This window comes from Anneissia japonica, unplaced genomic scaffold, assembly GCF_011630105.1.
Source record: "Anneissia japonica isolate Jap-2015-1 unplaced genomic scaffold, ASM1163010v1 scaffold2392_len1475705_cov187, whole genome shotgun sequence".
NCBI lineage: Eukaryota > Metazoa > Echinodermata > Crinoidea > Comatulida > Comatulidae > Anneissia > Anneissia japonica.
Window position 1 is genome coordinate 528500 of NW_022751777.1, and position 11382 is coordinate 539881.

Below are 11382 nucleotides of genomic sequence, written 5' to 3' on the forward strand. Positions count from 1 at the left end.
GTGTTTACGTACTTGTTTTTCTAAAGTTGCATTGCTATCTGACAATGTTTCTAATTATATAAAAACAATTTTTATGAAGCATCGTTATGGTGTAAGGTTATTTAATTTATTTATTTTTTGCACAAATCTAGATACATAACAACTTTCTGTATTTTTTGTATTTAAAATATGTAATGGCGTTTCTTTCAATAGGATATTGAAGTGGATGCAGAGACACTCAAATGTCTTAATTTAACATATATTTACACTGTGTACTTCAATTTGAATACAAATGAGGGAGTTGGTGATGTGGTTTACCGTGGAATTGATACACAAACAACGATACACAACACTGCTACTGATGAAGTTTACGTTATTTCGATAACTGTTTCTAATAAAGACAGCGAAAGTGAAATTGTTGAAAGTAGTCTTCTAGATAATGGTATTGATATATCTAGTTTATCATCGATTCTAAATAATTTCAGTAACTTTATATAGTATTGTTAATAAGACATGTTAAATAATACTTAGGCCATATACCATACGGTAAATTGTTAAGACGTAATTTATTTACATATATATATATATATATATATATATATATATATTTTATCACTTACACTTACATTGCGAATGTTATCTCCACAAAGCTTCATTTTTATATATTACTATATCTGTCTTAATTTCCTCAATAGCGGAAACCTCATCACCTACAAATTCAAGCTCCAAGTCTGGTACTGATTTTAGTAGATATACTGCTATTGTTGGTGGTATTGCAGCTGCTGTTTGTTTTGTTTTAATGATTGTAGTTTTTATAATATTTTGGTATGTGTATTACACTTAATTTTATCAGTTCAATTACTTTCAAAATCAACTCTTTGAATATTTAACACGAATAATAATAATAATAATAATAATAATAATAATAATAATAATATGTATTGTTATTATCATTTAATTTGAATTACTGAAATATCATATCATTTCCAAAATACATATAAAGATATTGGCCTGCATAAATCAATAGTAGAAATACAGTAGTGCTTCTGTCAGGAATTCAACCTTCGTACTGAAGGTAAGGCGATTTTTTTAACTAGACTAATAATAATATTATCAGACATTCAATATACGCTCTCATTATAAAATGTAGGTTTGTATGTTGTTCGTCTGTGTTCTCACCAGTAAGTGGCGACTTTTGAATTTGCTTTTCGATGGGATAATAAAATAAGAAATTAACATTGTTGATTTGTAGTAACCTAAATAATGACCCCTGAAAAGTCGCAGCGGAAAAGTATAGTTAATATACATGATAAACAAACGTTGCTACAAAATTAACAATAAACACTAACGCTGACGATAAAAATAATAACTAAACTATTAAATACCCGTAGCGAGATGTTGTTAAAAGTGGGCCGGCATAATCATAACTAACGACAGTGACAGAGGTAGCTGTCGTGACAGCGATAATAATCTGTAAGACTTTTGCTATCTGTTTTATATTATAGGAAGATGATGTACGGTAAAGGTAAGGTGCAACCTGGGCAAGATGAAATACAACTCGAATCTAATGAGAAAATAGGTAGGAATTATTGATACACATACTATCTCTAGCAACATGTTCCATTTCTCATAACAAATAATACATTCCCTCAAAAGTCAACTTCATTATCATTTCAATTTTTAGTGTTATTTTTTTCATTTAGTCCGACAGGTTTATAATGAATGTTCAAGATCTGTTTTTTTTTAATTTTTTTTATTTCCATCTGTTGCATTTTGGTAGCTTTGAATGTTTTTTTGAAGTTTTTCCAAAATATTTGAAATGTTTACATCAAATACAACTAACGCAAATATTTATTAGGCATTCTGAGGCATGACATTATACAAAAAATTGGACAGTATTGAATTCTTAGATAATAATTTTCTGCTCTCGGAATTTAGAGCATTTACAGATAGGCCTGTGTCAACAGGTAATTCTGTTGATGATTATGATTATTTAATGGACGGACTTTCATCATCAACTGGTGCTTCCTAATTATTACCAAATCTACGTTCACCAGATCAAAAGATGCTCACGTGCGAAAACGTTCCAATGAAAGCAACAGAAACCACATTTTCCCGAAGAATTTCAATCTCTGATTTGGTTTTATACGTCACAAAGAACCTATCCACAGAAGGAATACACAATGAATTTGATGTTAGTATATTTGTGTTTAATAAAATAAATTTAATACATTTAAGGTTGCTAAATATAGAACATAATAATAAATGTACAAGCTAAACTTACATAACAGAATCGTCAAAGTACCAATTGCGTAAAGCTTTAATAAACTTAAATACTAATGGAAGCCTTGGTAATGTGAGCCGTTTTGTTGAACGACATTACATGAGCAGTTTGTTTGGCAGACATCAATCACTGATTTCCTTTTTCTCTTTTTTATTTCTAATGCTTCTCAACTATGATATTTGAATAAAGTTGATAATGATTATGTTAGTCCTTTTTTCTATTTTTGAATCACTAAAATGTTTACTAAATAATCATATTGATAAATACAACCAAAGACAATTATCCAACATTTTTTCTTGCAGCCCTTACCAGTTGGTCAGACGCGACCATGGAAAGTGACGGCCCAAGAATATCATAGATCCAAGAATAGCATCTCATGTAAGCATTAATGTTACTGTTCACGTCCAATCCAGGACTTGCCCGACGGTGGGTCTGATGTCCTCGACGAGAGCATAAGTTGGCAGGGCCAGAGGTAACCCTGAACCATGTATCCTAAATTTGTGAATAATTTTTATGTCAGCAATAATTTTTTTTTATCATTGTTTAATTAGAAATTGTTTATTTTATTTTATCCTTATCGTTCCCATGTTTTAAGTTAATTTATTACATTTTCTAATATAAAACCATATTCTCTTATTGTCCAATTTTACAAATCAGATATTACATAAAAGGCTAACTGATCATGCAATAGAATAATATTGCATTGTATGTTCAGTTAGCCTTTTATGTGATATCTGATTATATTATATCGTTACCGTATTATCCCGAGGTTCTGCTCGATTTTCATTTTCATTAGATAATCACTCATGCGTCGTGTTGGACAAAGTGGAGAGCAACTCTAAATATGATTACTACAACGCAAGTTATATCAAGGTTAATTTACAATAAATACTATGTCTTTTTAATATACTTTTTAAAATTCCTTAGATATGCCCAAATGCTTTCTTTCAGATACCTAATCTGCTCTCAGCAGCAATGTCTCGTTTAAAATTATTTATAAATACTATTGGAGTCCAGAGGCTCATTCTCACAAGAAATAGAACCGAGAACAAAAATCTATCGATGATTTCAAGCACACAATGTTTACTAACAAATTTAACAACTGTGTGGTATAGGTCCAACTACAGAAAGCAGGAATTGGTGTTATATTTTAAATTAATCAGTACTTAAATTATGTTTACTTTTCTAGGGATATAGCGGGCAAAGACAATACATAGCTTGTCAAGGTGAGAAAAATATTATACTTATCTTTTCTCGTATCTGTTTTTGATTTTAATCACTAATTCTTATCAATATCATACAAGTAACTGTGTGTTTATTCAGGTCCGAACAAAGACTCCCTTTATGATTTTTGGCGAATGATATGTCAACTGAAAATCGAAATTGTCGTCATGCTTACTAACATATATGAAGGAAAAAAGGTAATTACAATTTCTGATCAAATTCATATATATTAATAAAACAATATTAATGATGATAAAAATGACGATGATGAAGTCATCAAGTAAACTAACTTTATCCTACTGAACTTCTTTATATACTATAGTGCCAGTGTTGTACGGACAGGAACCTACATCGTCATTGACGCCATGTTGGATATGATGGAGGTAGAAGCGTCTGTCGATATCCTCGGATATCTAAAACAAATAAGAGGCGATCGGGTAGACATGGTTCAGACAGTGGTTAGCCTATTTTCTTTTAACTGTAATTAAAATCATATAATTTGTTGTCCATGTTTCCTAAAGCAACATTTAAAACATTATTGTATATATATTATATATATATATATATACACATATATATTACTTAATTGTTATTTACCAATATTATGTATACTTTTTCTGTACATTTTTCTGAAAGGTTGAAATTATTTGATTTATTTAGCATCAATGTGTTTGCATTTACAACGCATTGCTTGAGTTTCATCTCAAAAGTGTTGTGCAATTCCCACTGTCAGAATTTTCAAGTCGGATAGCACACTTGAAAAGGTTAAATCCTGTTACAAAGACAACATTTATCGAAGAAGAATTTCAGGTATTTATTTTGATTATATAATAATATATTATATTATTTGCAATCTATTTGGTATTACAAATAAATATGTGATGTTAACTCTGCTTTATCATACGCTCTTTTTTAGTCCACAAAATAGTACTATTAACTCCAACTTCTAAATTTCTCACATTTCCTTTTCTTGGTCTAATCTTTTGTATATTAGCTTCATCCTCTCAAAAACTTTCTTTCGATGCACTTACCTTTACTCTGATGAAGTACTTAACTTATATGGTAACAAGCATCACATAGATTCATAACAATGTATCTTATCATCACATGAAGGATCGGATGACATCGGAAGAACAAACATAGGCCTACAATATTACAAAAAAGCATTATCACTGTCATAGACGACCTCTAAATAATAAGATTATTACCCTGAACGTTTGTTTCCAAAAACACTAAAAATAGATCTACCAATTCACATTTTTTGTTTTGTATGAACATTAATTAAAACAAGGATGTTTTTGGCCCCCAAACAGATGCTGAATGCCATTACACCATCACCAGGAGCAGAGGCAATGCCAAGCGGCTGTCAACAACACAACATCAAGAAAAACCTATTTGCAAATGTATCGCAAGGTACGGTACGATGTAAGATAACTTTGGAATTTGGGAGTTCTCCTGGTCACCAAGGTCATGGGGAATGGACTAGGAAGTGGATCAGCCCAAACGTAATCTAACCAATTAGACCATGGAGGTATAAAAATAGACTAGCCCTCCAATGCCCTGTTGTTTTTGGCAAGATATGCAAATTAACTACATAAGTTGAGTACAGTTAAGGAGATCTAGAGTAGGAGTGATGCTAGAGATTTCTTCTTGGACGGCTGGATTGTTATACCTCTGATCAGTAAGATAAGTGTACCAGGATTCTATGTGTCTGCCCCTATAAAGTGGAAAAGTGATTGGTTTTTAGTATCGACAAATTATGAAGGTGTAATGCTTTATTTATCAAGGACACAACGGAATGCACAGATAGTATTCTGACCCTCGGGCCATATTGTGCAGAGCCACGTCCACTACGACAACTACTCTCAGATAATCTGAGAGGAAAACAAAATAGTTTCCATGGAGTTAAATATTTTCATCATGGTGAAATTCCATTCTGTATAATATTTACACTATAACATTTCAATTATTTCGTACTTCATCTGAAACTATGTCCCGTAATATATACAACACTAACAGCAATATAGAATGACAATTTTCCTGTTTCAGTTGATCGATCACGAGTGATACTGAATTTTGAAAGCAACAATTATATCAACGCTTCATTTGTGAATGTAAGTTTAAAATGCAAGCATTAACATTAAGCTATTAAACAAAACAAAAATGCTAAATAGGATTAATATTAGAGCAGTTTAGCTCAGTCGGCTAATCTGGTAGTAGCCACTGTGTTTGCGCTGAACCGTGGAGATCTGTAGTCCCCGGTTCAATTCCCATCGCTCTGCCTCTCCTTGTATTTCAGCTGGAGGGCTGAGATACAAGTTATAATAGCGCACCGTCTTTCGGATGAGACGTTTAAGGCGTTGGTCCCGTGTGCATTTATGGGCCCATGTGCACGTTAAAGAACGCAGTACACTCCTCGGAAAAGAGTAGGGGATTGTATCCCGGTGTACTGCTCAATCCCCACCAGTAGGACCCCACTGGAAATAAGTCTTCTTCTAGACTTTCGTGGGCTATCCTTGGTGTTTACACCGAATAAATCCAATCAAAATATTATGATGAATCATAACATGCAATATTTAACTTTAATATGTCTACAAAAAGTTTAATATTTTCCTGCCACTTCGTCATACGATATGCAAAGCCTTTACGTAAAAGGAGAATCTTTAAAATTAAGTCATCCAACAAAAGTCTTTTCTTTTTGGAGGCATCAAGCTTTTTAATAGGTTCGTGTCTTCTTGTACTTATTTATACCATACCTTCAATGTTTAGACAATTATTAATTAAAATAGGAGTCATTGGATACAGTGTGCGATAACTAATTCAGATCCATAAGCTGCAGGTAATAGCAAATAAAATTTGAAGACAAAGAAAAACATGATATAAGTGTGTAGTACAGGAACGTCGCTATATATTTTATTTCTCTTATTAATATTATAACATTATTCTTTTGTATATTAAGAGTTACAAAGCATTCAACAAATTCATTGCTACTCAGATGCCACTAACAGAAACTGTAGACGATTTTTGGAGGCTAGTTCACGATTGGAAAGCAACTGCGATTGTGGTGCTTAATTCAATAGACTTGGTTAGTAGCAAAGCAAAACACTTTTTAATACCATATGTGGCATAGACAAGCCAAACTATTCACTTGTCGGAAATCTTGTTCAAAAACATGCTTAAAGATGTACTGTGCCTTGGCAATTACCAAAATCATAAAAAAATAATTTTTAAATTAACTTGCTCATTTTGCAGTAACATACAAATTATTAACTTGAGCATAGAAATCATTAAATTTAAAAAAATTGTTCTCTGATTTTTTAACTGGATAATTATAATAAAGATAATGAAACACTTCCAGTGACTGAAGTGTTTCTATCATTTTTTCGCTGTAATACACTACACTAATTTCTATGTTCAAGTTGATAATTTTTATGTTACTTCAAAATGGGCAAGTAAAATTCCAAAACGATTTTTATGTTGTTTTTTTTTTCAAGGGACACAGTACATCTTTAAATGTCAAAATTGTTGAAATCTATTTTGTTGCACTAAACTATTACAAAATATTTAGTTCCTTATTCTTAACACTACTAAAATAATTTCGATAGATCTATATTTCCTTCGTATCGGTTTAAACAGAAATGCGCACAATGACAGAACCCATTCAAAGATTACTAATTACAAAATATTTAGTTCCTCATTCTGAACACTACTAAAATAATTTTGATGGATCTACATTTCCTTCGTATCGGTTTAAACAGACATGCGCACAATACTGGCAGGAGAATGAGGGCAGTACTAAACATGTTGGCAATATGAAAATACAACTCAACTCGTATGAAAGTAGAGGCGATCACATAATTATCAGGAAGTTTTTCATAAACGATGAAGTCGATGAAGTGAGTTATTTTTTAACATAACTCTATATTTTTATTTTATGATCAAAGAAATCACCACAATGTGGAATTATTGTTATATTTGCTTAATAAATATTTTGTTATAATATATACTATATAACATATATTATATCTGTCTCTTATACACATCTAGATGTGTATAAGAGACAGATCTGTTCCATTAAATCGAACAATTATAATATGTGTCAAATAGCAAATATACTGTAAAATCATGTCATAAGTTAATTTTGCCTGAAACAACTGCTTAGAATTGTTTATATTATTATCAATATTTTGATATTGATAATAATATAAATATTTTTTAATGAGAGAAATATTATTATTATTATTATTATTTATTATTATTATTATTTATTTATTATTCTTATTATTATTATTATTATTATAAAAAGTATGTGTAAAAAAAGGAAGACTAATAACATAACTGAAAATTTCTTTGTTTTTATTTGCCTATTGGTAAGTCTATTAATGTAAAGATAATTTGTACACAATTATGATGATAACAATTGTGCAATTAATTTGTTTTAAGAAACGTGAACCATTAGCTGTAACGCAATATCAGGTGACAGACTGGCCAGTAGGCCAAGATAGCCCGAACAGGTTGGAAACTTTATTGGAGGTATATGAAATAGTTGAATCAAACCTTGATGTACAGAAGGGGCACCCAGTTGTTGTACATTGCATGTGAGTAAGATACATTGTTCATATAATATGATTGTATTTGCTTAGTACAATTTATTTCGCGCTAATACATTGAAGAACTACGTTTAATATTTGAATTAAGGTTATTAGCTTTCAGTTGGAAATTATAACCATAAAGTATAATAATATACATCCTTTAAGAGTGGTTTACTTAAAAGGAGTCTGAGGAGAGGGTGTGTAGGGTTTTCAATGGAAAGATTCTGGAAACATCCCCTTCCCCCTCCACCCCTTCCATCCTAGACCGCTATCAGTCTACGCCCCTGGTAACGTCTAGCACTCTCGTGCAGCATTTTGTAGGTCCTGGCCCCACCTATGATTATGATTTGTTAACGAATAAATAAGTAAAAAACGAAATTGTTGTTTTCTTGTATGAATACCTTACAATATTCACTTCTAATAGGAATGGGATGGGTCGAACTGGGGTTTATTGTGCCATCACTGAGACACTGGACAGGATAAAGCATGATGGCGTTGTTGATGTCTTTCAGTCAGTGAAACGACTTCGGGCAAACAGACCAGGATTGGTGGAAAACATCGTAAGAATCAGAGTTATTAGAAACTAATAATTGAATATGTCAACATCAACCTAATCACCATTATTTCTCAACCTCATCATCATCATTATCCATATCCTACCATCATGCTCATCATTTATATTACTGTAAATTGTTTAATATTGTAAGCTGAAGAATACTCCTCCTCTCTATGTGAGCGCTTGACGGCATGACACGGGATTTTTTAGAGGCAGTTTCACTCTGTCAACAATAGAAACAAATAACCTGTTTCCAGCTCTCCTCATCAACTTGATACTGAATATTTAAATATCTGTTACTGATGGATAATGTTTTGTATTGCAGGAACAGTACACACACTGCTATGACCTCGTCGGAGCCTACATACAACGAACCGTATTGAAACTAGATGATGATTAGTTGTTCTACTTAAAACCTACATATTCCAACGACACTCGCACTTTGCTTACTGGTGTGCATCCAAGTTCATAATGGCTACACCATGATTGTGTATACCTAGATTTATTAATAGTACAGTATAATCTCCAAGTTATAAAATTTAATTTTGAAGTTTGATATATATGATCTATAAACGGATTGGAAACGATTGCTAATGATAAATATAATGGGTGTAGATAAACAAATATGAATATTGCTATATATGGTTTTACAATACGGTCTTTTCTCTGTTGCCATGCTATTTTTAAATACGAGATAGGAAGATCGTTCATAAATTTGCTAGAGTTTCCAAGGAGTATATCCATTTTAGTGTTACAATCTCCACTCATGAATAAGTGGCATAAATAATAATCAGAATTTGATGTGATTTTCTTATCCGCAGCGATATATTACTCAGATATGTTTTTTTAAAGTGTTCTACATGTTAACATAAAATGTATGATATCCTCCTCACTTTCTGGCAAAGAGGGCAGTATTTATCAACAGGAGAATCATAATTATATTATTTACATACTATGGCATTAAGTTGGAGGGCATTGGATCTTGCTTTAAACTGCTTTCGTGGAAATCAGTTTCATTTCTTAAATAATCCTCCATTTTGGAGAATTCCTTAATTCTAATATAATGAATAAAGGGATGATTTATTGACTACATTACTAAACCAGTTGACATTACTCAACTCGATGTTTAAATGTACATTATATTACCAACGTAGGATTACCACACACCCTTTTAATCCTATTCATATGGTAATAACTGGTGCTCATAGTATAATTAGTAAAGTATCAGTTATTTCTTTATTGTATTAAGTAGGCCTTTTTTCCCACCAGGGTAGGACAACAACCACTCAGGACAACAACCACTCAGGACAATAACCAACCGGACATAAACCAACCCAACCCAAAATGGACTATACCATTGTGAAAGTGGGGTAGGCTTTGGGGTGGACAATGGGGTGGTCTTTAAAGGTTGCAATTTGTTTGATGAGTTTAACACAACACTTGCAAATTTGTAGTAAATTTTAATAAATAATAACGGGTTTTTTTTATCTTTATGGTATTTGTTTAATATTTTAGTATTATAAATTTATTTAAATTTCAAAAAAAGGATGTGTTCCTAGTTCCTTTAAAACTTACTTTCAATTAAATATTTCGAATATTTTATATAAATATTTTGAATAGAGCACATCATTAATTTTATAATGAGGGCCCAATGACTTTAATCGGACAATTATGTGTAAAGTTAAACTATTTTGAATTATAATTATTATCTGTAAACTGGCCTATAAAGTTCTGAGCAAAAGGGCTCTAAAAGGACTGCAGAAATTGAAGAAAAATCACAGCAGCATTCAAAGAAACTCCTTAGCAACAACACAGTTCGCTATTGCGATAACATTTTATACGGTTTGCTAGAAATAGTTTGGGGAACAGAGATGTTCTATTTTTAACCCCAGGGATTTAATTATTGATATCTCGGGGGAATTGGTTATACCTTTATAAAGCTGAAGCATCTACGTGCTTATTATGGCATCCCCGTTGTTCTGATGAATTTAGTAGACATAAGAAGTGTTTTATTCGCCAAGCCTTGTTGGAGAGGGTGTTTTGTCGGGGTGTGGATGAAAAAGGGACGGGGTGGGGTTATGGGGTCTGGATTATTTTTTTTTTAATTATTATTTATAAACATTTAAGACATAAAGCATTTTCAGAATTAACCAAGTATTTAGTGAAATAATCAGGATTTATATTGTTGCAAGCTACATTGTAGCATCGAGAGGTGGTAAACAATCTGTTTCGAACTACCAGCCCCATCATTAAAATACTGGTATCAAATTAATTACTCTATCTTAAAGTTAAAGTCAAAATATTTACCGTTATTTATGCGTCTGCAATACTTAATTGAATGATATATATATATATATATATATATATATATATATAATATATATATATATATAATTATGGGTGTGTGGGGGGTGGGTGTGTGTGTGGTATGTGTGTATGTATGATTATGTGTGTATGTGTATATGCGTGTCTAATATGTATATATATGTGTGTATATATAGGCCTATATATGTGTCAGTAATTTTGGTAATTAAAATAACCCTGCATAGTCATATAGAATAGGTACAAGCTAATGAAGTTCTTATTAGCCAAATAATCATACGTCATCCACAAACTAACAATGAATTTACTGCTATGCACAATGACTTTAGTGTACACGAACAAATAATAATTACAATAAGATCGTAGGTTAGCGGAACTACAGTATGTTGTTCTTTATTACTCAGTTCCAAAAGGTTCATAGGACT

General features: G+C 31.7%; 2 protein-coding genes across 3 annotated transcripts in view; both read left to right on the plus strand.

Moving 5' to 3' along the window:
- Nucleotides 1-3848, plus strand: part of LOC117121864 — a 21564-nt gene extending 17716 nt beyond the window's left edge. Inside the window, exons 11-19 of the mRNA XM_033267252.1 lie at nt 193-421; nt 675-804; nt 1485-1558; nt 2037-2173; nt 2566-2641; nt 3060-3136; nt 3453-3489; nt 3587-3684; nt 3810-3848. Coding sequence (XP_033123143.1) covers nt 193-421; nt 675-804; nt 1485-1558; nt 2037-2173; nt 2566-2641; nt 3060-3136; nt 3453-3489; nt 3587-3684; nt 3810-3848 — 897 coding nt within the window. The remainder of the gene's footprint in view (nt 1-192; nt 422-674; nt 805-1484; nt 1559-2036; nt 2174-2565; nt 2642-3059; nt 3137-3452; nt 3490-3586; nt 3685-3809) is intronic.
- LOC117121854 (receptor-type tyrosine-protein phosphatase alpha-like) lies at nt 3833-10951 on the plus strand. 2 transcript variants are annotated; one of them, XM_033267241.1, is made up of 9 exons: nt 3833-3945; nt 4148-4297; nt 4801-4900; nt 5537-5601; nt 6447-6572; nt 7246-7383; nt 7931-8085; nt 8504-8639; nt 8961-10951. In XM_033267241.1, exons 1-9 carry the CDS (start codon nt 3853-3855, stop codon nt 9033-9035), a joined length of 1038 nt encoding a protein of 345 aa, XP_033123132.1. In that variant the 5' UTR covers nt 3833-3852; the 3' UTR covers nt 9036-10951. The 2 variants fall into 2 exon arrangements, with proteins under 2 accessions (XP_033123132.1, XP_033123133.1); XM_033267242.1 differs by having other exon boundaries at nt 6483-6572.
- Nucleotides 10952-11382: the final 431 nt, after the last annotated feature.